Source organism: Carassius gibelio, chromosome B10, assembly GCF_023724105.1.
Source record: "Carassius gibelio isolate Cgi1373 ecotype wild population from Czech Republic chromosome B10, carGib1.2-hapl.c, whole genome shotgun sequence".
NCBI classification, from domain to species: Eukaryota; Metazoa; Chordata; class Actinopteri; order Cypriniformes; family Cyprinidae; genus Carassius; species Carassius gibelio.
In genome coordinates, this window is record NC_068405.1 from 23,026,457 (window position 1) to 23,053,947 (window position 27,491).

The window sequence follows — 27,491 nt, forward strand, 5'->3', positions numbered from 1 at the left end:
TATAAATACATATGGGACAACAAAAGCTTTAAAAAGACCAGTTCAAACCTGCATGGATCCGTCCTGACGCATCCTACCGAAGCCCAAAGATATTTGGCACGATAATTCAGTCGGTTACCGGTGATGCTCGGATCACTCCGTGTCCTCTGAGCATCAGCCGCTCCACTGTGCGCGCTCCCGGCAGCGCCAACCTCACTCAGTCGCGTTTGCCGCTGGGAATTGTAGTTTTCTCGAAAAGAGCAGCTCTGCTTTTTGTAGTCCTAACCCGGAAGACACTGGTCTTTTCGATTGATTATCAAAAAACTCAGAATTTAATGCACAAAACAATATTTTATATATGTTAACAATTTACTTTTAATAAAAAAAGCGTTTTCAAAATTCACGTTTGAGGTAGGTTAATTTTGTACATCAACAGACCGTACTTTACTAAAAACCAAAACGTTTAAATCCGAATTCAAGATGTATATTATTTATGTATAAATAAACTATATATATATTTCAGTATTTTTTGTTGTAATTATAAGGAACTATTTTAGATTCTTAACAAATTTATTCACAAAATGGTGAAATCAGTTGTATCAGATTTGCACAATTATGTTTACAACTATGTAATATTTACCAGATATTTGCAGATCGATCTAATTGATTTGGTCAGTCTGAAAAGCCTCTAAAAACCCTGGCAGGAAGTAGGCAAGGTAAAACATTCTTACATTCAAATATATTTTGAGTTCAAAGATGGCCTATTTTATTATCCTAGGCAAATTAATATTTAGATTTTGCTCAATAATTCAGTGCCTAGCCCTATAAAGTCTGTCAGCGGTAGAGATTGAGAGGCGTGTAACGCTACAGTAAAGGTTTCAGATTGATTTAATCTTCAACTGCATTCACAGGCAACCCTGTCGAGCATCATTTTTTTTGTTTGGCTTCATCGTCTGCGTTTATTTGATACACGACGCGTTTGTTGCATCAGCGCGACCTCTAACGGTCAAAGTGCGAATAGACACAATAACAAATGCCCCTTTATGGTCTAAAACACCTATATTTTTTTTAAATATTTAGTCTGCATTGAATAGTTGTGATGTTCTTTAGTCAAAGCAAATTGAATTTTAATAAATATTTTAGCAAAAATGTGACAAACCAGTATTAAGGGTTAATTATTATTTATTTTTATTTTTTATTGTTCTTGGCAGATACAGTACATCATCTGAAAGCTGAATAAATAAGTTTTCCATTGATGTAAGGTTTGTTAGGATTTTACAAAATTTGGCCAAAATGAAGCAATTTGAATATCTGGAATCTGTGGTTGCAAAAAATAAATAAATAAAATAAATAAATAAATAAATTCAAAATATGGCCAATTGAATTCTTAATAATTTTGACCCATACAATGTATTTGGCTATTGCTATAAATAAACCTCAAAGACTTAAGACTTGAAGTCAAGGTTTTGTGCTCCATGGTCACATATATTTCTTAGGTATTCTTAAAGCTTTCGCAAATCTCTGACAAACATTTAATAGTAAGAAACAATTATATAAACCTGAATTTAAGTAAACATAAATGTATAAAACAAAACAAATTATTATATTTTGACAATATAAGTCTAAAAATTAAATCAAACTGTAATAGTGGATTTAGTTTTAAGAAGCAAGATGTAATTGCTCACAGCAATTAATGTTATTTTACTATTATGTATATACTTTCATATGATTTGTAAATGTTTTGAACTGGCTTTTATTTGTAGATTTTAGTTTAAATGCTCTTTTTATCATGTTTATTAGTTTTGTTGTATTTTTTTATTTCATTTTCATTTTTAGTTATTTTGGTATTTAGTATTTCAGCTTATTAGCTAGTTAGGTAAAAAAAAATGTTTTAGCCTGAATGCACTGTAAATCGCTTTGGATAAAAGTGTCTGCTAAATGCATAAATGTAAATGTAGTTAATCATTTTAGTTAGGAAATTAAGTTTAGGCAACATTTTTTATTTCTTTAATCTTTGTTTCAAATTTTTAGTTTTTCACCTAATATTTATATTATATTTGAACTTCATTTAAATGAAACAACACTATTTTAAAAAACTATACTCTACCATACAGTAACCATACTAATCCATACACAATTCTGTTAGCTTCTGATTCTAATTTCAATCCTACAAACAATACAATGGATACTCAAGTTGAAAGAGCAATATGTTTGCCTTGAGATGCCTTACAGTATGGAGGACTGTATGGAGGTCATCCTCGAGGAGCGCAGTCTGGACCCAGTCTCTCCGTACTGATCAGATCTGCCTTCGCTGGAGTCTACAGACTCTGGGCAAGTTGAGACAAGCTAAGGAAGCTGAAAAGGTGTAATATGATATTCTCCCAGGTGCCATTTCTACCTTCAACAAAAGAACAAACTCTACAGTAAATGTTATCAAGCTTCTAGAAGGACGCGAAGGCCATCTGGCTGACCTGGGATCAGGCGATGGACGTTTGGTATGTCATGGATAAAATGTCAGGTTTTGGAGCTTATACTTCCTCTCATGTATTAACTAATTTTGCAGCATCATCAATGGGATTTTAATGCACAGGTGTTGTAATAAACTCCATATTATTGGCCTTGTCAAAGATTAAAGCATGGTGGCCGTGACAATGATATTCATGTCGGCAAACTGGACTTCTGCAGGGTAAGTTTATACCTATGTATTCTACATTATGCCAAACATGTCTATTACTGCAGCTCTTTGATATTTCAGACTGATCCAAATACACAAACTCCTGCAGTGGTATGTTACTGGATTGACATGATGGGGGCGCTATAGGATCATATAATTCATTTTCTGTCTGTCATCTGCTCGCAAATCTCACATGCATTTCAAGAAGTTTAAGTATTTTCATTTTTATAAAATGCTGACACTTATTTTAGCGTCCCTGCTTGCATTAAAACATGCAAGTAAGATTTGATATGTTTACTTTAGTTGACGCATGAGATATAAACAAAGTACTTTTTTATAGCATTTATTAATTTATAAGAATATAAGAAATATGGTATTATTCATTGTTAATTCATGATGCATTAATTATGTTAATATAAGACAATTTGAAATGACATTAATAAATGATCATTATTGCATTATTGTAAATTCACTGTAAATTGTCGAATTATAATTCATATACTACAGTAGTTTTTAATGAATTTATTATTAATTAATTTTGAATTATAGTTTTTATTTTTGTATTTTCCTGTTTTACTTTAAATGTAAAGTTTTACTAACTTTTTAAAATTGTTTTTATTTAATGTAATTTGTGTATAGATTTTAATTTTTATTTCAGTTTTAGCTAATTGTAGTACATCAAGTTAAACTTAATGAAAAAAAATGTAGCTGGAATATACATTTACATTGCATATGCACACACACACACACACACACACACACAGTTTAAGTTTAAGTTAACTATAATAAACCTAAGTGTTAGCAAAACATCTTATAGTATGACTTTTTGTAAAGCGTATGAGGGTTGAAGATTTTTAATAATGATTTATACGTGTTAACGTGGCAGATGGGGGTTCTGGGAGAGAAGCTGTTAAAGGAAGTTCCTGAGGATGCTGGAGTCATTGTGTGGAGTTTCCCTTTTCCTCACTGACCCCATAACTGCACTGCTGGATCTGGATTAAACCAGGTCTGGGCTTACGATGTCCACACTAGAGAACCGTCCAGAACATCTTCTGAACAATCACAGGCCTGAACCAGCCTTCTGGTCTCCAGTGAGTGGTCCATTCTCAATAGTGACAATCGAGCCGCATGCGCCTCAGAAATTGAGATGTTTTGCTCTTTATAAAGGCCTTACATAACAGATGATTAATGGTTCTGTGTGACAATCAAAACTACTAGTCCTTTATTTTGACATACAAATCCTGAAACTTTATTTCATGGTTTAAATAAAATGCAATCCAAGATTTTCAACATGGTCTCAAGACCAAAATTCAGTATAGGATCATGAATGAAATGCCCTTTAAATGTGATCTTGCATTCAGTTGGGATGGTTATTAGGGATATAATACATACATATCTAATCTTCTGATGGATCATTTGTCTTATAATTTCCCTAACAGCCATATGAGATGCTGCCTTGCATGTCTTGGATACCCAGAATAGATATGATAAACATGATAATCTGTCATGTTTACACACTTATTATCATCACACTGTCTGCTATACCCTCAGTTAAAACTGATGCTTTTGGCTGGAAAATAAAACTTATGTTTAGTGCAATGTCTCCCAACTAACCTTGCAAACATAAGCTCCTCACTCTTTCATACATTCATGTCTTTATACACCCTGCTACAGAAGAACCTTCCAGGCTGCAGTTTGACATCACTGATGAATAATTCATCAGACATGTGGTCAGCTAGACATGAAAAGCAATAGGGGGGAAAAAGTGAAAATGGGATCTGCTTTTAATTTTACACTGTTTTGTGTTTTATTAAGCTGCACTGTGACTCTGCATTGTTTGCATGCAGTCAATATCAATATTTACCTGTTGAATTTAACTATAAATAACTGAATTCTGCATGTAAACACTTTATATTTCAGGACTTGAAAACCAGCCTTCGCAGAACCACAGAACAGCATCAACACACTTCAGCTGATCCAAACAAAAGTAAACATTTTCCCACTCTCCCTCAAGACCACTTTAAGAAAAGCAATGCATTGTATAAAATGTGTCACCTTCATTTGCAGAACACTGAAAACTGATGACCGTTGTGTTGAATAAAGGATCTTTGAGGTAGGGCAGTTTTCAGGACGTGAAATGTTTAACACTATAGTCAAATCATAGGCCAATCATAAGAAAATCTGGTATAAAGAAAAAAAAAAAAAGAAAGAAATGCATCAGCCATGACATTATGCAATTATGTGGGGAAAATTGTAAAAACAAAAGCATATTTAAAAATTTATTTCTAAAATGTAGGCTCTAAATATAACAATAGGATCTATGAAGATTAAATGCTTCTTATGTATCTAAATCAAGATGTTATTAGAAATGTGCTGGATGTGTGTAAGAGGAGTGTCAGTATGAGTCATACATGCGCCACACAAATAAATCCAATCAAACTAGTGTAAATGCACCACATGGTGGCGCTGGAGAACTTTACTGTAATATACAGTCTCTAAAGTCTAAAACATGCCTACGCATGTCCGCGTCAAACTTATAGATACAAAATATTGTAACAAGCTACATGTACAGATTGAATAAATTAATATTCAGTGAAAAAAATGGGTTAAACATAACATTTAAGTAAAGATAAATAATAAGAATAACAATAACAAGAAAATGGTTGAACAATCTGAAACAATATTAAATTAAAATTAATTTTATTTCTTGTAGTTAATTTTTCTATGTTTAAGTTATACATTTAATTTAAATTGAGTATAATAAAAGTTTTCACAGCTGTGCATTATATATATGTCTAATCTCAGGAATAAAATATTCCATATGTCAAAGCGCTTCAAGACGTTCCATATGTTGCGCTTCAAGACGTTGTTCAGAGACGCGAGTCTAGTTCCAGCTCCGCGTGACGCGCCAGTCAAAATAAAATAACTGGGCGGAGCGGCGCGCGCTTCTATAAGAGCGAGGCTCTGTGCTGATTCCTCCCAGTCTGGACTCGAGCATGGACATACTCAGGACTATAACACACCATCATCATCAGCAGCAGCCTGTGAATAAAGGCAAGATGTGTGAACACACACACCACAGACCCACCGAGCGCAGACGAGGCAAATCAGAGGACAATAATGCTCATGCCACGCAGGAAATGTCACGCATCATCACGGATTCAGCCACTGGGAAATGTTACTGTAGAGGAAAAGTTTTGGGCAAGGTAAATATTTTACATTTGATTATGAAAAAATAATAACATCATATTTTTGGAGCACTATTTACATACCACAGTACAGTAATATGATAATACCATGCTGCATATGAAAGCCTATTGTACTTTGAAAGTGTTAATATTGAAACCAAATCAATAAAAATAGTTATGCATACATAAGAGGATACCAGTTGAATACCTGTATATTTATATGTAATGCTCTAGTTTGTCATTGTCTTATAATGCATTCTCTCTCTCTCTCTCTCTCCCTCTCTCAGGGTGGTTTTGCCAAATGCTATGAATTTACAGATCTGAGCACAGGCAAAATGTATGCAGCCAAAATCATTCCACACACGCGCGTTTCCAAACCTCACCAAAGGGAAAAGGTAACTTGCTTTCCTGTTGTAACACATTTGCTCCTGGCTGCATTGTTCAAATTGTTTATTAAGCTTGCAACCGTTTGATTGACAGATCGACAGAGAAATTGAATTGCACAGAGCCCTGCATCACAAACACATTGTTCACTTCTACCACCATTTCGAGGACAAAGATAATATCTACATTCTACTTGAATACTGCAGCAGACGGGTGAGTGCTATCGACGTCCTTCAGTTGAGGAAACAGATCTTGTAGGAAATATTTTTGCTCATGTACAGTTTTTTTTTTCTACAGTCACTAGCACATATTCTCAAGGCCCGAAAGGTGCTTACAGAACCAGAGGTTCGGTACTACCTAAGACAGATCCTCTCTGGGTTGAAGTATCTCCACGAGCAAGAAATCCTCCACAGAGACCTTAAACTAGGTAAGCAACTATTACACACATTCAAACCCCAATAACACTGCCTTCCTGTAGCTCAAATATGGCGGCAAAGTGATTTATTGCAGGGAATACATGAACTGATAAAACATCAACCTTGAATGCAATACAGATCATTTAAAAAAAACATTTAAGATGCATAGATGTAAATGTAATAAACCCTAATTCTGTTGCTCTTCCCAGGTAACTTTTTCATCAATGAGTATATGGAGCTCAAGGTTGGAGACTTTGGTTTGGCTGCAAAGCTCGAGCCGGTCGAGAACCGTAGAAGAACAATATGTGGAACACCAAATTACTTGTCACCTGAAGTCCTCAACAAGCAAGGCCATGGATGTGAATCTGATGTGTGGGCGCTCGGTTGTGTGATGTAAGTATATATCAGCCAACGTTTCTCTTGGATTTCACAGAAATGTCTCAGAAATGCTTATAATGGACAATTTGCATCCAAACAGGTATACCATGCTTTTGGGAAGACCTCCATTTGAGACTACTAACCTTAAAGAAACATACCGGTGCATTCGGGAAGCGCGCTATTCCATGCCGTCGTCTTTGTCGCCCCAAGCCAAGCATCTAATCAGCAGTATGCTATCCAAAAACCCAATGGATAGGCCACAACTTAATGATATCCTATGCCACGACTTTTTCTGCCAGGTGTGTGTCTCTTTGTGGAAACAAAACTTTCTTGACCAGTTCCCACACAATTAAATATTCAGTGGCTTTGAGCTTGTTTTTTCCCTCTTATATCAGGGTTTCACACCAGACAGACTGTCTGCTAACTGTTGCCATGCGGCCCCAGACCTCCACCACACCAGCCCTGCCAAGAGCTTCTTCAAGAAAGCCGCAGCCGCCCTGTTCGGTGGAAAGAAGGACAAAGCCAAGTACTTGGAGACTCAAAGTAAGCACTTACTAGTTTACCCTAAACTATTTCTGGATTACCCAAATTGCATAATCAGACTAATAAACGCCTTGTTTCTGGCAGATAAACCAACCAAGGAGGAGGATGACATAAACAGACTATGCCTTGACCTCCGGAAAACGGCAATCAGCCCTCAACCCTGCAGACAAACTCTTGAGGTGAGCTCTTTCGTCCTTCATCAGAGTTGAGCAGATAGTTTTAAGATTGTAACCTAACCCCACATTCCATAATTTCCCACAGGACAGTAAACCCCCCATCCCAGCTGCTGGAAAACCAGCTGTCCCGATGAAGGACACCAGCAGCAAACAGCACATTAAAGACAGCATTCGAATGATAGTGCGAGGAACCCTCGGGAGCTGCAGCAGCAGCAGCGAATGTACGTTGCACGTTTTTTTGGGTTTCAAATTAAGGATGTTAATGGAGGTTTTAATGTGATATCTAATGGGTTTTGGTGCTTTCTGTGTCTTCAGGTCTTGAGGACAGTACAATGGGAAGCGTTGCAGACACCGTGGCCAGAGTACTGCGAGGCTGTCTGGAGAACATGCCGGAAGGTGCGTATCAGACGATCTGAACGCCATCTGTTTCTCAAATGCAAAGTCTCTTTTATTAATCCATTTGGATTTCTCGTTCACAGCTAATGACATTTCGAAAGAGAGCATGAACAGCAGCTTCCAGTGGGTGACTAAGTGGGTGGACTATTCCAACAAGTACGGCTTTGGTTACCAGTTGTCAGATCACACAGTTGGCGTTCTCTTCAACAACGGCACTCACATGAGCCTGCTGTCGGACAAAAAGTATGTTTAAGATCCCAGATGTCTTTTTAGCTAAAATAAAGCATTGATTGCATGAAGAATAATGTGTCTTTTTGACCTTCAGGACGGTGCATTACTACGCAGAGCTGGGACAATGTTCAGTCTTCTCCACTAGCGAAGCCCCAGAGCAGTTTGTCGGCCAGGTCACCATCTTAAAATACTTCGCCCACTACATGGAGGAGAATTTGATGGATGTAAGTGTCCTCGCTTGGTCGAAATGTGATTGCTATCAAATCAAGTCATCATTGTTTATATACTGCAGTGCTTTATACAGTACAGCAGTTTCACAAGAAAAATAAAATAATAGAGAACTTTTTCAAATGCTTACAAAAAAGGCAGTGGTGTCTTTATTCAAGTTCATTTCAAACAAATTGTGAAACAAGTTTAATTCAGCTATACGCAGCTCTACAGAAGACAATAGTGTCGTTCGTTATTTAGCCTAGTCAGTTCAATGTTGATTCAATTCCATTCAAAAACAATGCCAGTGTTGCAAAATCCATCAATTATGAAACCGTCATTTCAAGCAGCTCTACAGGAATCAATAGTGTCATAATTCAGCTCAAGTTTTGTTTAGAAGTGTCAGTGCAGATAATGTTACTGAATATTGAGTGTCTTTAATCCACAACTAAGCAATTTGCATCAGATTTTCTGATACTTCTTGCTATTCCTCAACAGGGAGGTGATTTACCCAATGTCACAGATGCAGGCAAACCCAGATTGTATCTTCTTCAGTGGCTCAAGTCTGATCGGGCACTCATGATGCTCTTCAATGATGGCACTTTCCAGGTAAGACTTCCTGTCTGTACTTCTAGAATGCGAAAGCATCTAATACTGAAATGCTGACGTGGAATGCTAAACGCACGTTATTCCCACAGGTGAACTTCTACCACGATCACACCAAGATCATCCTGTGCAATCAGAGCGAGGAATACCTCCTGACATACATCAACGAGGACCGCGTGTCCACCACGCTGCAGCTCAGCACCCTGCTCGTGTCCGGCTGCTCGACAGACCTGCGCAGCCGCATGGACTATGCACTTAACATGCTGTTGCAGAGATGCAACTGAAGCCATGGAGTACTTTGCTTTGAAAGGACAAGAATGTGGACTACATACAGCTGGATGGGAGTGTCGAAGATGGGAGGAGATGTCATGGAGTTTTGCAAACGAGCTGGGCTGGGACCAGAGGCAAGGATGAAATCGTGACAAATAGTTTATCTTTTTTTTAATGCAGAAATCTTGCTTTGTTGAAGCCAAACGGAGGTGTTAATGTTGAGGCAAGGAGGTTTCAGCAAGGTGGGGTGCTTGGATGTAGCTCTCTTGAGAGCAGATTTCATTTAACTGTGAAAACATTCCTGCTTAAGGACACGTGCTGCGTCGTCAAACGATCCGATGCTGTAGTTTCTTCCCAACCTGTGTTGGGAGAAGAACCGGCTGCATTTCACTGTGTGGACACGACCTGCAATGCCATGGACATAACTTATTATCAGAAAGAACCCAGTATTTATTTATTTAATAAAGACAATCTTAGAATTATGTCGGGGTATGTGAGCACATGTTATTTAATTGTTCGTTACAATAACCGTGACTGGCGCTTTGTCCTTTTACTGTACGTCGATCTCCCGGGCCATCATGGGAGTTACGACATACTCATTATGCAAGGCCAGTGGCAAAACCACAATCGCCATTTGTCTTGTCTTGATGTTTGTATGAAGATTAAAGATGAATAATATCGTGGAGGTTGTGTACTTTGTTTCTTCTTTGAAGTGCCAAAGCAGTCGATTACGTAAATCTCCAGAGGCACGATGAAGTGACTTCAAAAACAGACATTATGCTTACAAAAGGGAAGAAAAATAAGAAAAGATAGTGTTGTTTCACCACCTACTGTCTGCCCAGCACAAGCTCCCCAAGCTTCACTCTCAAGCCCTCACATGCACTACATTAAAACAAGGAAAAACTGGACTTGTACTGGGCAATAACTACTACTCATTCTTTTGCATTTAGAACAGACCTGCAACCTATTTTTGATTCTCACTCGAAAGAAATAATGAAGCTTTACACTTTCACTGACAAACAACACATTGTAGGTCATTTCATCATGCAATAATTAACTCATTTGTAATAATTAGTCATAATTTAAAGATAAATGGAGTGCACAAAAGATCAGTGAAAAGCTTGTGAAAGGTTTACACAATGAATCAAATCAAAAGCATCTGAACACAGATGGCTCCCAATGCTTCTTTTATAGATTATGAACTGCACAAAATCCATTCCTTAGAAAAAAAAAAGAATAAAAAACACGTTTAGGACATAACCAACCTTCTCTTTGTGCAATTTAAAAGGACAGCTCACCCAAACATGAAAATCCTATAGTTCCTTACATTCATGTCATTCCAAACCAATAAGACTTAAATTTTGGTGTCTCAAAATAACATGAACAATCACATTAGCTCAAAATCTCATGATCAATAACACAAAAAGTTAAGAGATTTTACAATGACTTAGACCTTTCTAAATCACATTTCACAACACAAAATAAAAATATGTATTTTGAATCAAAATGGTCACACTTTAGTTTCAGGACCAGTTCTTGCCTCAGAGTCAGTAAGGTAGTTGTTAAGTTTAGGCATGTGGTTGGATTAAGGGATCTTAAATACGGTCATGCTGAATAAGGCATTAATATTTGCTATAATTAAGAACTAATAAACAGCCAACATGCTAGTAATATGCATGGTAAGCAACTAGTAAATAATGAGAATTAGTCGCAAAAACAAAACCTATTTTAGAACCATTAAGATTTTGAAATCTTGAGATTGAATCTTTCCATATGAAAAGTGTATGGTGACTGAAGCTGTCATCCTGAAAAACGCTTTTATTTCCATAACGCCATGAATAAGGAACAACATGAGGGTGGGAAATAATGTATTCATTTTCGGAAGAACAATCCCCAAACTATCATTGTATATGAAGATGGTAACCAGTATGGTATATATCAAACATATATCTGAAACCATCACCCAGCTAGTTGCTTTTAAGTTGAAAATGTTTTATCTTGGAATAACTGAGGCTCCATGGCAAACATCAATGGAGGAGATCTCATTCTGAAAACAGTAGTCAATGCTGGCCATTATTTACATTAGAAAGAGTTGACATACAGTATGATGTAATCCTGGGTCATTGTGAATATGTATTTAATTGTTAGGTGGGGGGCTACCATGTCAAGCTTCAGTTTACATTTTTCATCTTCATATCAAGCCAGCTGGTAAGTCGTCTCTCTTGGCCCTGATGAGGAAAGATTCTAGGAACAGAGACGCATTTGTTGTCCAAGATCAGTATAGCCCCACAGTTGGCTGCCTGGAGTCTCTTTCTAGCATCATCTGTCACTTTGAAATGTAGGCCATTTTGTCTTCTCTGAGTCAATGCCAGATTACTTAACAGGCAGAATTCACAAAATAACACTTTTTGAGTTATATAACACCAACACGGCACTCTATATTGACCAGGACAATTATCTGTGCTGTTACACAGACTTTCAGCACACAAGAACAAATGACTGGACCTCAAGAAAATTGAAGGAATTAATAATAATAATTACTAATAATAATATAAATATTAATCATAAATACTTATTGTAATAATCACAAATGAAAATAAAATAAACAATAGCAGTAAATTAAATTAATGATTTTATTGATTAAAAAAATACATTTATTTTAAATATCATTAACAACAACAAATTATTACTGATGCTTTAATATTGCTGTATCTTTAGAGTAAAACAAATAAATAAATCATTTGATATTTAAAAATATGCAAATAATATATACTTCACATATAATTAACAACAACAACAATTTTAATAATGTTCATAAATGATTTGAATAATAATAATTTTGATTTGTTATTTTCATTGATAACAACAACAGCAATAATAATAATGATAATAGATTATGTATGCTTTAATATTGTACAGCAAATGAAACAAACAATAAAATAAAAGTAATAAAAGAACATTGGATAAATTCATATTTATAGAAATATATATTTAAATAAAAATAAATAACACAAAAACATGTTTATAATGTTTATAAATTATCTTCATAGTTACTGTTGTTGTTTTTCCATAAAAGCAACAATGACAACAACAAAATAGCATAAATGAATAAATAAAGCTTCAAAATTGTAAATCATCAATTTTGGCATTTTCAAGGCAAAAAAAAAAAAAACACTTAGCAAACATGTTCTACTGACATGAAAACTCTGAGTACAGCTGCACATCAGAACTCATTCTTGTAATGAAAATGCTCTGTGCTAATTCTCTTAATGAATTCCCTCATAAGTGCCGCTGATATAATTAGACAATCTCTGGAACTGTTTGCAGAATTGCATCCTAGATGTGGACAAAGAGAGCAAAGCACAAATGATAAATCACAATAAGTGGTTATGAGCTACTGCATATGGCATGTTTGCCACAGTGTCATTATTGACCTCAAATACCTCGAGACATGCAGTATTGTTCATGTGGTTCATGTCTTTCATGAACAGTCAACACATATTTCACTCTGAGGAACCTAAGCCACAACTTTACACTGTAAACACGAAGTACAGTACTATCTGTTTATGCATAACAATCCATTCGACTAAACCAGTTGATTATGCATGCAACAGGAAGCACACTGTGACATAAACAAGTGAATTGTGTCATAAATGAGGATACAGTTCTTCCATGTTTTTTCTCAAGAGATGGCAAACAACATGTGAAGACAATGAATCATGCCTGATTACTTAACACCCATCTGCTGGCAAATCCAGCATCCTTCAGTAGTGTCCAAGTGTCCTACATTACACGGACACCTCACACATTTGCTCCAGATTCTCATGTACTTGTCCGTGTCTGAATCTGTCGTCCATGCAAGACCTCAACACGTCAGCTCTGCACCACAACAGACGCAGACATTTCCGTCTTGAAGTAATCTGAGATGCTTTTAGGACTAATTCATCGACTCAAGCCTTCCATTGACGTGCCTAAACAGTCTTCATCTCACAGAGAAATTTGATGCAGTATATCTGAGCGTAATGTAAGTCGGAGGGTTTCATCAAGATGGTGCACAAGAGTTTTCATATCACATGAAGCATCACATAAGCTCGGATTCCAGCACGAAAAAGTCAAGAGATTTTTACAATGAGAGTCATGTGAATGCAGCTTCTTGAATAAATCTCACTAAAAGGTAGAAATCACTAAAAAAAAAAAAAAAAAAAAAGATAAATTATATTACACATTAAAGAGAATATAGTGAATCTGTAAGGACTGAATACCAAACAGCTTTAAACGGAAATGCAAATAATAATAAATGCCCCAAAAGATATGCCTATTTGTTTATTTATTTAATTTTATTTTTAGGTGGAAACTGAGCATGGACATTTCTTTCTGAGATGCACCCATGTTGTGATTTTTTTTATTTTTTTTTTACATTGTAAGTTGTTAATTAAAATGCTTTGTCTTTAAGGAAGTGAATGAACTTTTAAAACCTCCACAGAAATGCTGTTTACTGCATATTTGTGGCTTTGCAACGAGTTCATTCATGCCGTTTGGCAGAGTGGGAAATGAACACATATATCTTCGAGCCGCCCGGTTTCCTCAACAGGACCACACCTGACATTCCTCAACACACCTGACGGCTTTTTCTCACAGATTCCCTTTCTTAAGATTGTACAGTACTCTATCTACTACTGCATCTAACCACTCTGAGTTCCTACAGGAAATAAAAATCACAAACGATAAACTGTTTAACTTCTCCAGTTTTTCAGTACTGAGAACAAGTCAAGATTAAACTGAGAGGCTTGCTTACAGGCCTCCTGTTCCTCAGATATTTCTCCTTGTTCTCCTCTAGTGTTTGAGAGGGGATGGCATTCCATGAGACTCTGAAGACAATTCATTTCTTTAGAATAACATGCAATAAGGAACGAAGGAAGCAGGGATAAAATGATGCTTTTAAGCTGACTTTGAAACTTTCTTCTCCTGGAGCAGAAGAGAATTCAGATGCTCTTTTGTTAATGAATTAACCCTATAAAGCCCAATCTATCATATCTGACACACAACTTTCTAAGCATTTAAATTATCAACATGATCAAAAATCTGCTGTTAAACCGGTTGTGTACAATCTACATTCCTTTTGGCATCTGACTGTTTAGTTGTTTAGTTTAGACCTTTTTTTTTAGCAAATAAAAGGCCTTTTAATATAATTGTACAAATGTTAGATTGTGGTTTGTGTGTCTTTTTGGGGTGAAATATTTAATGTTTTTTATAAAGTAAACAAAATAAAAGCTTAAATACCGTTTGTAATATTTCACTTAAGTTTACTATACGTAAAGAAAAATCATGTTAAAATGTGAACAGCAAATATGACCATTAGGCTTCTGACGAACCTTTATTTGCTCATCTCATCATTGCATTTGTTCATATAATCATCACTGTATTGCATTGCATTCTAAGTTTAAAACTACAAAGCTTTGATCATAAAACCATTTATTTAAATTTTATAAATATATTTTATGTGAGTAGTAGTCTGTTATAAAGATCTCACTGATTTCCATTGCAAGCTATCATAATTTCCTCTTACTTTTTGACCATATAAATAATAGCATCTGCACCAATTTGCATATTTTTACTCAGTTTGAGCTTCCGAATAAAAATTAGAGATAAAATGTTTTTCCTCTATATTCTCAATTTACCAAATAAAGTGAGCCGTTTCAGAAATGATACTTAAAATTAAAATTTTCTGACTATTATTATATGTTGGGTTTCACAGGGTTAAACGGACAAAAAGAACTTTGTTGGATTTTTCTATGAATCAGACAAAGCAAATTACTATGTCTGCATGCCTTAATTTCTGAGGAAATCACTGCTAATGCGGCTCAGCGCAGCAGACAGTATGTACAGTGTGCAAACTGTGTGTTACTGAAAGAAGCAAACACAATGCAGACAATTGTTACAACACAGCCGATACTGTATGCAATGTACATTGCCACACAATGGGGCTTCAGGAGTCGCTTGCGTGTGCAGAATAGTGGGCTTGTGGTTGTGTAGGAGTGAAGATTTCACCATCACAAAAGAGCTTTCAAAGGAGCATTTGAACACGTTCTTACTCTTTGCACATTGTTATGAAAATATAAATCTTTACATTTGACCTAATGTTCCACTGGGAAGCTAAAAAGAAAGAACAAAAAATCATTTGGTAGACTAAAATATCAGTTCAGTCTTGTAAAACTGGAAGAGATAGTCAGAATAATGGCTTTCCAAATGGAAAATGCAAACAGAGTGGACTGATAATGAAAAACAGCAATCTTAATTTTAATGGGTGTACATAAAAATGAGTGCTGAGAGAATACAAAAACAGTTTTAACTCTTTCTAGACTTTCATTTTGGTTTCTCACACTAGAAAAACCTTTTCCTTAAACTCAACATGAGATAAAAATTAATTTTCCTTCTCAATTAGATTACTGCTTGTTTAGCTTGCTGTCAACTGTTTGATAAAATCACATCCCTGCAGTTTTTCTTACTGAATATCCTGTTGCAATTTCTTACTTCTTTTCAATCTCTCTGATGTTTCTCCTGAGGAAGGACTCCTATAATTTTACAAATTCTTAGAAGAGATGGTAATAATGTGTTAAACAGTACTCAGATTTGCCAAAGTCATCTAAGCTGTTATTATTTCAAAGCTCTATACTCTTACTGCACAGCAACTATTGTCTCATTTGGGACTTTTTTTTAGATTTTAAAAGAAGCAAGGTTATACTTTAAGGAATTGTTCACCCCAAAATTAAAAAGTTACTCACCATCAGGTCATCCAAGATGAGTTTGTTGAAGTTCTCTTCATCAGAAACAGATTTGGAGGAATTTATCATTAAATCACTGTCTGACCAATGGATGCTCTGCAGTGAATGGGTGCCGTCAGAATGAGAGTCCAAACAGCTGATAAAAACACCACAATAATCCACACCACTCCAGTCCATCAGTTCATATCTTCTGATGCAAATAGCTGCATGTTTGCAAGAAACAAATCAATCATTAAGACATTTTTTTCTATAAACTGTCACATATGATCCATAATAACGCTTCTCCAGTGGAAAAGTTGTTTTCCTGTTTTCATCCCACACTTCAAGAACTATTTTAGCTTGTAAACAGTGTTTAGATTTCAGATTGCTGATTCAGACAAGATGACTGTTTCACTGGAGGTAGCATCATTATGGATAGAGGACTCATATTTTAGGTTGAAGGAATGGTTTAAAATTATAAATATCTTAATGATAGATTAATGTTTCTTACAAACACGCAGCATTTGGTTTCACAAGAAATTAACTGATGGACTGGAGTGGTTTGGATTACTTGTGGATTATTGTGATGTTTTAATCAGCTGTTTGGACTCTCATTCTGACGGCACCCATTCACTGCAGAGCATCCATTTGTGAGTAATTGATGTAATTTCTTCAAATCTGCTCCCAAGAAGAAACAAGCTCATCAAATCCTATATGGCCTAAGAAGGAGAACATTCTCAGCTATTTTACATTTTTGGTTAACCATTGCTTTAAAAGAATCAAGGATGCACAAGAAAATCATAAGCAAAGAAATGTTAGCAAAGAAATGTAAATCTATAAGCACTCAGTCACCCTGTGCAGGCTCTGATCTCGGAGTTCACTGTAAGTTTGTCACCCTAATTGAACAGACGTGTTTTTTAAGAGCGTGAGTCTGTTTGTGCAGCTGGACTAGGTTTAAAGAAGTAGGGAAAAGAGCATCTAGCATGGCAGACAGCAATGTGAAATTTCATACTATACAATAACATGCCTTTTCTTTCCATAAAACTGATGGTTTGTCTTTAGGATAAGATGTGTTTGATGCTGGGATTTAATTACAAGACCCTCCTAAGAAAAGATGCACTTTGATGAGAGCATCACAACAGGCTGAGAGTTCATGAATGCAAATATAAAAATTAAGTCGGCTTGTTGTCAAGATTTCAAGCCCTAGTCACCCAAAGGCATGTATCATGTGCTGCAGAAGTGAGCTGTTCATGTAATAGAATCTGTGGAGAGATTATTAAAACATTGATTTTCTCCTAGATATGTATTTACTTGTGGATAGGGTTTCCAAAAACACCTGGGAACCCACAGGGCACAAACAGCTCAGTAAATAAGCTCTGGGATGGAGGGAGTAAAAGCCAATATTAGAAACAATGGTTTATTTATCTTTTTATTTATGGTTAGTCTCAACATCACTCCCATTAGTTTTCTTCAAAGTTATCCTAGGCGAAGCATATAAAAATGGGAACAGGAAATCCATTAAACCAGAAAAAAAAAAAAAAAAACTGTTAAAAGATATTTAATGCTCCAAGCAAATCACGTAATATCAAAAATGTGATTAATAAATAAATGATGTATATGTAAAATTCTTGATTCGTAAAAAGGATTTCTACAGTTCTCATGTGCTGCTCTCTCTCTCTGCCACATACAGTTTGTGCAATATCTGACACCACCTTCACTAAACCTGCTAACATTTGCACAGGGACGGTCTCCATTTCCTGTAAATGCCATTAATCTCACTCACTCCAATCTTAAATCTGGCGGTGTTATTTAAACATACATTTGTATCTAAAATGTATTCATCAATTGTGCCCTGTGAATGCAAAATGCCTTTAAACCACCATAATAAAATGAATCCACCACATTTCAATAATGATTGTGGATGCGGCATGATTTTTGCACATTAATCATTAAACACACCACAATGTTGTGGTTATATACGACTGAGTCATCAGTCACATGCACATTGATATCAGACCGTGCTCTACTGACATCTGCATGACACTTTCCGGGCAAACGTGAACGGGATCCTGCTTGGCTTGCCTCACACATTAAGGTCAGAGATGCCAGAGGAAATGAAGGAGGTGACAGAGACATTCAGTCACTGCTCAAACACTTCACATCCTCTCAGCCTAGCAACGGTCAGCATGCGCTTAGAGTGAAAGTGAACCACTGACTCGTGAACACTGACAAACCCTCAGGTTTGACTGTGGATTTGTGCACTGTTGCCATTCAGAAAAAATGCTGAACATTTGAACAACTAATTTTGTGCTTAGAGCACTTTAATTGTGCAGAAGTAGTGCTGAAGTCCAACTAAAGATATACTGAAGTATATTTGACTGTCCTATAGTGAAACTATTGCAAGTATAGTTTAGGTGCACTTTAAATATCATGCATTTTAAGACCAATATTATGCAAAGATCATGCAATCCTCATCAACAGTGACAAATTAAAACACATTTTAGGCTTAATATTAAGAAATGTTAATTGTTCAAAAGTATAGACCTATAGGAGAAACAATAAAACGTTACTAAAACTATAAAATAATCTTCTACATAAAACACAGAGGAGCATCTCATTTAATCAGTGATGTGCCTGCAACCCCCTCAGTTTAAATAAATGTCAAACAGCAGCTACTGACAAACGCCAGGTGCAAAGACTCATAAGCAAACACTAGCTAGACTGCCCATCTCAACAAATGAAACCCACCAAACAGCTCAGAAGCATATCAAGCTTTTGTGCTCAACATTGACCTCTTTTACAAATGTTTTGTGTTCATTCAAAGAACTCACAGTTTGGGATGAAGCTGTAATCTCTGCAAGCAAACTAAACACTGACAGCGTGCCTGAAGTTCTGCGAATGTCATATGAAGATGAAAGATGAAACAGATGAAAGACATACAGTATATTTCACATCATTAGATCAACTATGGCACAGAGACACACAAAAGCAGCAATTTAACGACCACCCAGAACACAGCAGCAACTACACTCTTACACATAAAGCTTTTCACAGCGATGCCATAGAAGAACCAGTTTTGGTTCCCCAAAGAACCTTCCAGTGAACAGTTCTTAAAAGTAAAAATTTTCCTTAGTGTGAAGAACATTTTATTAATCTAATTTTTTTTTTTCACTGTAATGAACCTTTCGTGGAATGAAAAGGCTCCTTTTATGGTGAAGGCTCTTTGTGGAACCATTGGTGCCAATAAAGAACCTTTATTTTAAAGAGTGCGGTGACTATTTTATAACTCTGCACTCTTGCTGAATTCATCAGCTGACTCTTGTTTCCATTTAAATTTTTGGAATTCTAGTTGAAACTTTTACAATTGAAGGCTGAAGAATAAACTATATAATATTTTTTTTTCTATCAGAACAATTTTAAAGCACTTTCACAAACAGCCATCAATACCTCGGCAGCACACAGGCGTCTCTCCCGGCTGAGCTCAGGCTGATGGACATATTTAATTATGGTACATCACTGGTGACATTCCCGTTGGGCAGACGGCCGGCTGGCAGACAGACTGGTATTATCTGCACATGTGGATGAGAGGATTATCCACTAACCTTTGTCGCAGTAGTGTTTCTAATGCTAAATTATAGTTATTGTTGCTGTCCATGACTTTTCAAATGTACTGTTTTACTAGAAAGGCGGAAAAAGTAGTAAAGCACTCTATAATTTATTTTTTATTCAGATGCCCAATTACAGTCAATAACAAGAGGCCATAAAAACAATGGCAGCAAGAATGCAAGCTATTATCAAGGCCAAACCAGGCCTTACATTTATTTTATTTTATTATTTATTATTAAGTGTAAATAAAGACTATTCAGTTCTTTCAGTTTGCTATTTGCCTAATAAATGACCACACATATATCTTGTTTTAAACTATGTTTTGACAATGTTTTACTAAAATATTTGTTCTATCTTTATTATGACAGGTGGTCTAAAACTTATTAGGCACATGAAGTTCTTAAATGTATTAGACTGTAATTATTGACTGTAACTGGGTATCTGAATAAAAAACGAATAAAGTGATTTACAGTTTTTTTTCTGCCTTTCTGTTAAAACAGTAAATTCAAAAACTTGTGCGTAAAAGCAATAATTGTTTTAGCATTACAAATACTATACTGTGATTAAAGAGCTACAAATAATGGTGGATTAACCATTACAGAAACATAAAACAGATTCTGGTAATCAGGGCAGCTGTTAAACCTTACACTGACTGACGGTGGTCTAACAAATTTGTTAAGCACTGTATATGTACATATATGAAACAATTACCAGTTTCCACAGAAATATGAAACAGCAGTTTTTAAAATTGATAAGAAATATTTCTTGAGCAGGAAATCAGCATATCAGAATGATTTCTGAAGGATCATGTGACACTGAAGTCTGGAGTAATAATGCTGAAAATACAGCTGCGCATCACAGGACTAAATTTAATTTAAAATAAATTAAAATACAAAACATTTAAATTGTCTTGTTTAATTTTAAATCAAATATACAGCCTTTTTGAGCAGAATAGATTTCTTTTCTGAGTCTTTCCTGAGTCAGAAAAAAAAGTCTCATATTAAAATGATTACAATCTAAAGCCAATACTGACCATAAAACACAGGGAATTTCCAGTGGCCTGGAACAGCGACCTCCCAGACAGCAGGAATGCTTTTTCATCTACTGTATAACATTCAGACTGATTAAACTATAACCTTTGGAATATTTTAAGTGATGTAACTATAAGTAATGTTTATGTGAATAAGCAAACAGTAACCACTTAAACCACAGGAAAAACTAGAATGACATCCATGACCAATATTCTCACAAAACACACTGGCCTCCTAAAGTATAAGCAACAATGTATTTTAACTCTACATGTATTCTTTTATTTTGGGAAATATTTTGCTTAATAAATATATTTGAAATTTAGAATGCAAGCGACTTGCACAGACATTTTGTTTTTTATGCAATGACCTTCAGATTTGAAAAAGTGTCCCAAAAGAAAAAAAAAAAAATAATTCTTAAAAGTACGGAGCCCTGCACATGACATGTAGGAAAAAAATATTATGCTAAATCATGTGCACAATTTACTAATTCGTTCCCTCAATGTACTAAAACATGCACATGATTACTATTGCATACCCTCGATTTACTATTTTGTTCACTCGATTTATAAATTGTGCGCACAATTTACTAATTCGAACGCAATAGTAAATTGAGAGAACGCATTAGTAATCGTATGAGCGCACAATTTATTTATTTTTTCTTGCATGTCATATGCGGGGCTCTGTATAAAAGACATTTTACTCCAGTGAAAGAAGAAAATAGGCTTTTGTTTAACTTTAAACTAGCTAAAAACAGCTGGACTGTCTAACGTTGGTTCAGACTGAACAAAAAAACAATAAAATCTGACTGATTCTATTGATTTCATGTACAATGCAAGGCCTAATTTGACTGCACATGCCATAGTATGTTATGTGCACAATTACTCATAAGTGTTGGGTTCATTCTGTGGAAAAATAACAGTACAAAATTCCTGGAAGTGGCTGTAACTGGTGAGGAAACAAGTTTGACGGTTTGATTTCAGCTTGAGAGTTTCACTTCAGCTCAGGGGCCGTGATGTAATGCAGACTTGAATTTGAGGTCAGCCTTGGAAGATAAGATATGGATAAATGGTTGAATCTCATGAAAACGTGTTCAGATCACATTCAAACCAAGATAAAAAAAAATGAATAAAAAAATAATCAATAATAAGAATCAAATATTAAACTAAAATGTAAAAAAATGGTCATTAACACACAGATGTTTTGACTGAGGAATGGATGGATGGATAGATGGAAGTCCAGGTCACATTTACACCAAAATCGGGATAATTAATAAATAAATAAATAAATAAAATTGCCTTTTTTACAGTGAAATTATAAAAAACACTCATGTAAGTGCGTAATAAAATTATAGACAAGCAATTATACACATGATCATGTCCAAATGTATTACAGTTGTGAGCACTGGGAGGTTAACTGTCATAAAAATAATGTCACAATGCAATTTTTATTATACACTATATATTTTCTTTTGTTTTTAAGGTTTAATGTGACTCGATCGACTGAATTCAGTCTAAACACAATTCACTGTGCACAATAAACACAATTTATTTCTTGTTTTTCCCCGCCTGACAAAAAACATTATAGTATTTATCAGAGAACCATGTGCAGAAGCAACTGTTTCAGTAACATCTATGCTGCAGATCTGGCTCAGATTTACACTTAATAAATTCCATTTATTCTCTTGTCAACACATCCTGAATCCATGCACTCAGGCAAGACTCCTGCATGTTTTACTGGTAATAAAACAAAACAGAAGCCTTACTGACATCAGCATCTTCTATATCAGCCCTGCAGGTATTACAGGACATCTACGAGGTGGGTGGTTCATTCTTATGAAGTCTTCATCACTACAGGTATACAGTTTCATTTGACAGTTTCTGCAATAATGCAGAAGACACAGAAGCAGAATTAGGTTGCTCAAAAGCACAAAGTCATTGAAATGAAATCCCTAAACTGGAAGGGTTTGTAGAAGTTCAGATCCTCATCAATCAATCTGAGAGTGGAGGATTTCACGTCATGTGGGACAAAAATAAAAAGAACGTTTCTGGTCAGTGAGCATCATGATGAGCAGGATTTCTACAAATAAACAGGCACAATAAATCAATCAAGACGGATAAACTGTCCATCACAGTATGTGGCAGATTAGGAGTTATGTAATTATGATTTACTAATAATGATAATGTACCTTTCATAATCAAGGTTTTCAGTAAATAAGTAAAAAAAAAAATACTTGAGAGAGCTTTACTTGAAGTAAAAAAATAATAGTCATGCAGTATTTAAATATTTTTTAAATTGATGATTTTATTTTGCTTATTTTGCTATGAAGACATGACAATCTATTTTTAAATGTGGTCTCTATAAGTTTAATGTAAATCTTAACAGATTAGCACTAGTTTATAAATATGCTAACAGAAATATTACAATAAAAAAACAACTGATATTTATTTTTTTAATGGCAAATGTTTAAAAATGCACAAAAATGTTTTGAAATGATGGATGGATGGATGGATGGATGGATAATAGAACGTTAGACAGACGGACAGATAGAATAACAGACAGAAGAAGAGACACACAAGCCCCTTTCACACTGCACGTCGGACCCGCAATATTTCCGGAACATTGCCGGGTCGCCTTCTGTGTGAAAGCAACCACGTCCTGGGATTGATTACCGCATTGAACCCGGGACAGGTACCTAGTAACATTGCGGGGTTCGACCCGGGACGATCGCTGTGTGAACAAAAGCCAGATCTAATTCCGTGTCGAAGTGATGACGCGCGTTATATTATTTTGAAGGAAGATCAACGTTCGCGACAAAAACATATGTGCAAACTGTAATGAAGCAGAGATCAGTTAGTTCCTCACTTTACGCGCTGACGCCGAGATCGTTTGCTTGCTTCAGTGAAAGTATAACGTGCCTAGCGTTGTCGACTCGTACATTACACGTCACGCGCTGATGTCACGTGTCGTTACGGGATCTTCAAGGGTTGTGTGTGAAAGCACGCACATATACCGGGTAATCACTGGCAGTGTGAAAGTGCAAAATCTAGTGAACCAGGAACAATTGCTGGAACACTTTACCTGTGTATTTGCCGGAATGGCAGTGTGAAAGGGGCTACAGACAGACAGAAGAATAGACAGACAGATAGACAAATAGATAGACAGATAGATAGATAGATAGATAGATAGATAGATAGATAGATAGATAGATAGATAGATAGATAGATAGATAGATAGATAGATAGATTATGTCATTCATTAGTGTAAATGAATGTAATGCATGAAAAGATAGTGTCTATGTAAACAGTAAATTCAGTGTGAGTTATTTGAGAAGCTGGTCTTGTGTCCACTGTATAAAGGTTTCTGCTCGACACTCCCTCAGCAATCACATTCCAAACACCTGAGCACCTCCACCGAAACTGAGGTACACGCTGGGAAACCTCCGGCACTGAAACACACAGGTCGCAACAATAACAGCCCGGGCCAAGGGTTGAGTCACCAAACAAAAGGAAAACACCTTCACTAACATGCCCAGACAAGAGCCGCCATAAACCAACAACAACAAAAAATCTCACAGCTAGAACAATCGCAGTGCAACAAACAGGACAAAGAGACATTCAGAGTCATGCCAAGAGTTCATTCATGTGCAAAGTACAGCTATGGTTTCACATAATCATGCTACATTGCATTATCCCGGCTTTTGGTTTCTTTTTTGTTTAGAATTTCTATTCGCTCTCTCATCTTTTCGTGTAAATAATTCACAGTGCTCCTGTTGACAGCTCCTCTTAGAAAGAGGGTGGTTAATTTACCAGAACAGAAGATTTCAGAAGTTTATTCACATCCTTAGGGAGGCTATAAAAATATCCACATAAACTTTAACGGTACAATTAAAGTGTCAACAAGAAACGCTGCATACATCAGCAGGTGTGCATGTTTACAGCTGACATTTTAGCATTAAAAAAAAAACTGCAAAATAACTAGATTTTAGCACTTTCCGGCCTCACAAAAATCACTTCTTCTATATGTGTTGTTCTGGGTGGTTTGGGTGTTGATATGGGGATCATTATTTAGTAGCCCTCATATTTCTCCAAACCAGTCTAACTTTCCTTCTGACACTTTCAAGGAGTTAAGTCTTTAATATAACACTTCCTCCAGTGAAAAAGTCCATCTCCTGTTGGTTGTCCTCTCACATCAAACATATATTTGGTTTAGAAATGTGCTGGTGCTTGATTCATGCATATTTCTCTCCTGATTCAGACAAATGACTTTTTCTCAATATTACAGACAGTGGACTTGTATTTTAGCTGGAAGCATATTAAGTTAAAAAAGCCTTAACAATGGATTTGTTTCTAACAAACACCTCTTTTCACTTCACAAGATGTTAACTGATGGAGTGGAGTGATCTGGATTATTGTAATGTTTGTATCAGCCGTTTGGACTCTCATTCTGACGGCACCCATTCACTACACAGCATCCATTGGTGAGAAAGTGATGTACTGCTACATTTCTGCAAATCTGTTCTGATGAAGAAACAAAATAAATTAGATCTTGGATGGCTTGAGGGTGGCACCTTTGAAAAAACTGTGTGCAACAGTAACAAATTAATAATAATAAATTATATATAGTAAAATCAAAAATTCAAATTCAGTGGTTCCCCTGAAACTGAATACAAAACTACATAGAGTACATTGCTCTATTCTTTGCTTTGCTTTAAATATTTGTCTTTTTTTCCTCTAGCACATAATTTACGGTATATTATTACTGAATTTCGTCTTATTTTAACAGAGCTTGGAGGCAGACCTCACACTGCAGACGGCAAGACATTTGACACTTCATTTTCAGACTGGAGAATAGTTTCATTATTGGGACGTTCTACAAATAGAGTTCATCTCTGTCACACGGGGACGATGATAAAATATCTTTAGGCTGGAATCAAAAATCACAGTTGACAGCCCACCGAAAAGACAAATGACCCTATTATGAATGTTTCACTGAATCCAGTAATGAAACTCTCAGGACAAAAGCTTATCTTAGATACAGCCAAGACCCTACTGTGTTCTGCCGTTAGAAAATACATCTCATTAGTTAGAGTCCATTAACGAGGTGGGTATGACAAAAAGAGATCTTCTTTGGGTCCAGATTAGATCAGGAACAGCTTGATGTGTTAAACCAGATCAGATCAGACCATGATCAGTGTACTTTCAAAGAATCAGCCTGCACTCACTGCACTCCACTTGACAGCCCCAAACTGCAATACAAAAGTGATACAGTTTACAGAAAAGGGAAATTTCAAATGGTATATGCTGGAAAATTAAAGCCAGTCCACTGGATCAACAGGAAGCGTGCCTTTAAGGAACTAGATTTTGTATTTTAAGAAGGAAATACCACTAGTTTCAAGCAGCAAAACAACAGGCCTGTTTCACATCACAGACAAAAGCAGCATATTTATATCTGCGTCAAAATAAATAGGCTGGAATATTCACAATGCAGGCATAAGCGTTGGCACCTAACACATATTTGTGTTCAAACGCAAATCAAACATTGAAAATATTATAAATCAACATTATCTTTCACCTTGTTAACAAAAACTAAAATAATAATAAAACAAGAATTACCTAAAACATCCATCCGAATAAAAGTTTTTTGTTTACATATTATACGTGTGTGTATACTTTGTATATTTATTATGTATATATAAATAAAAAAAGGAAGTATATATTTACGAATATATATATATATATATATATATATATATATATATATATATATATACATACATATAAAAGGACATAAATATATACATGTATATACAAAAACAAAAACATTTATTTTGAATGGGATTAATCACGATTAATCATTTGCATGATTATCATATTTAATTTTATTTCTATTTGCAATATTTCTTATTTATTTACTTATTATTAAAACTAAATTAAAAAAATATCAAAACTTTATAGATATATTTATAAAATAGCAAAAACTAACCTAAATTCTGAAATCTTTAATATCCATCTTCATTCTCATAGTTTTTTGCCTACAGAATCACACAGTAACAGGTCTTGCTTGCATTTAAACATCTGTTAGATCTTTTAAATTAGTTATAAGACAATATAAATTATATTCACATCACATGAAGCGTAGTCTCCCCATAAGCTCAACAGAGTTACATCACCAGAGTGAAACATCAAATTAACACGTATTTAGAGGCTTTTAGTCCAGGTGATATCTGAGAGTGACAAACCAAAGCCTGTTACATCACAAGAACATCCGTCTCGCTCGGTTAGCTTGACCGATCCTGCTCCAGAACCTTTCATAACTCTTTTTTACTGATGACAGTGAGCTATTAGCAGTTCATGCCCTCAATCAGAATATGAAATTGCATATTCACAGCATTGGCTATGCATTAAATCAACAGGGCATTATAATTTCTAAAGCACTAAAAATATGACTTCATGTTTCCTTGAGTGTTGTTGTTGTCCCTTCCGGTACTATAGGGTCCCTTGTGGACTACGAATAGAAAATGACAATACAGATCCTGTCAAAACCAAAACATCACGTCACCCAAACATCCGGCCTGTAACCTCTCTGTTATTGAACTATGCTATGGAGTTTAAAGGCCAGACAAAAATCAATAACTGCTCATTGACT

At 35.6% G+C, this 27,491-nt stretch overlaps 2 protein-coding genes across 3 annotated transcripts in view; one reads left to right on the forward strand and one right to left on the reverse strand.

The window, feature by feature from the left end:
• Positions 1–27,491, reverse strand: part of LOC127966581 (ras-related protein Rab-3C-like) — a 78,893-nt gene that overhangs the window by 21,877 nt on the left and 29,525 nt on the right. The window contains exon 1 of one of the 2 annotated variants that reach the window (XM_052567684.1): positions 49–217. The exons of the other annotated variant lie outside the window; for it this stretch is intronic. Within the exon in view, the coding sequence (XP_052423644.1) occupies positions 49–72 (24 nt within the window). The 5' untranslated portion in view covers positions 73–217. Of the gene's footprint in view, positions 1–48; positions 218–27,491 lie in introns of those variants that run through there. 2 annotated transcript variants of the gene reach the window in all.
• On the forward strand, positions 5,624–10,131 carry LOC127966580 (serine/threonine-protein kinase PLK2-like). The gene is made up of 14 exons (XM_052567683.1): positions 5,624–5,859; positions 6,129–6,236; positions 6,322–6,438; positions 6,523–6,652; positions 6,851–7,034; positions 7,120–7,318; positions 7,415–7,562; positions 7,647–7,741; positions 7,824–7,959; positions 8,054–8,134; positions 8,218–8,377; positions 8,460–8,589; positions 9,071–9,181; positions 9,271–10,131. The coding sequence occupies exons 1-14, from the start codon at positions 5,650–5,652 to the stop codon at positions 9,460–9,462; spliced, it is 2,001 nt and encodes a 666-aa protein (XP_052423643.1). The 5' UTR covers positions 5,624–5,649; the 3' UTR covers positions 9,463–10,131.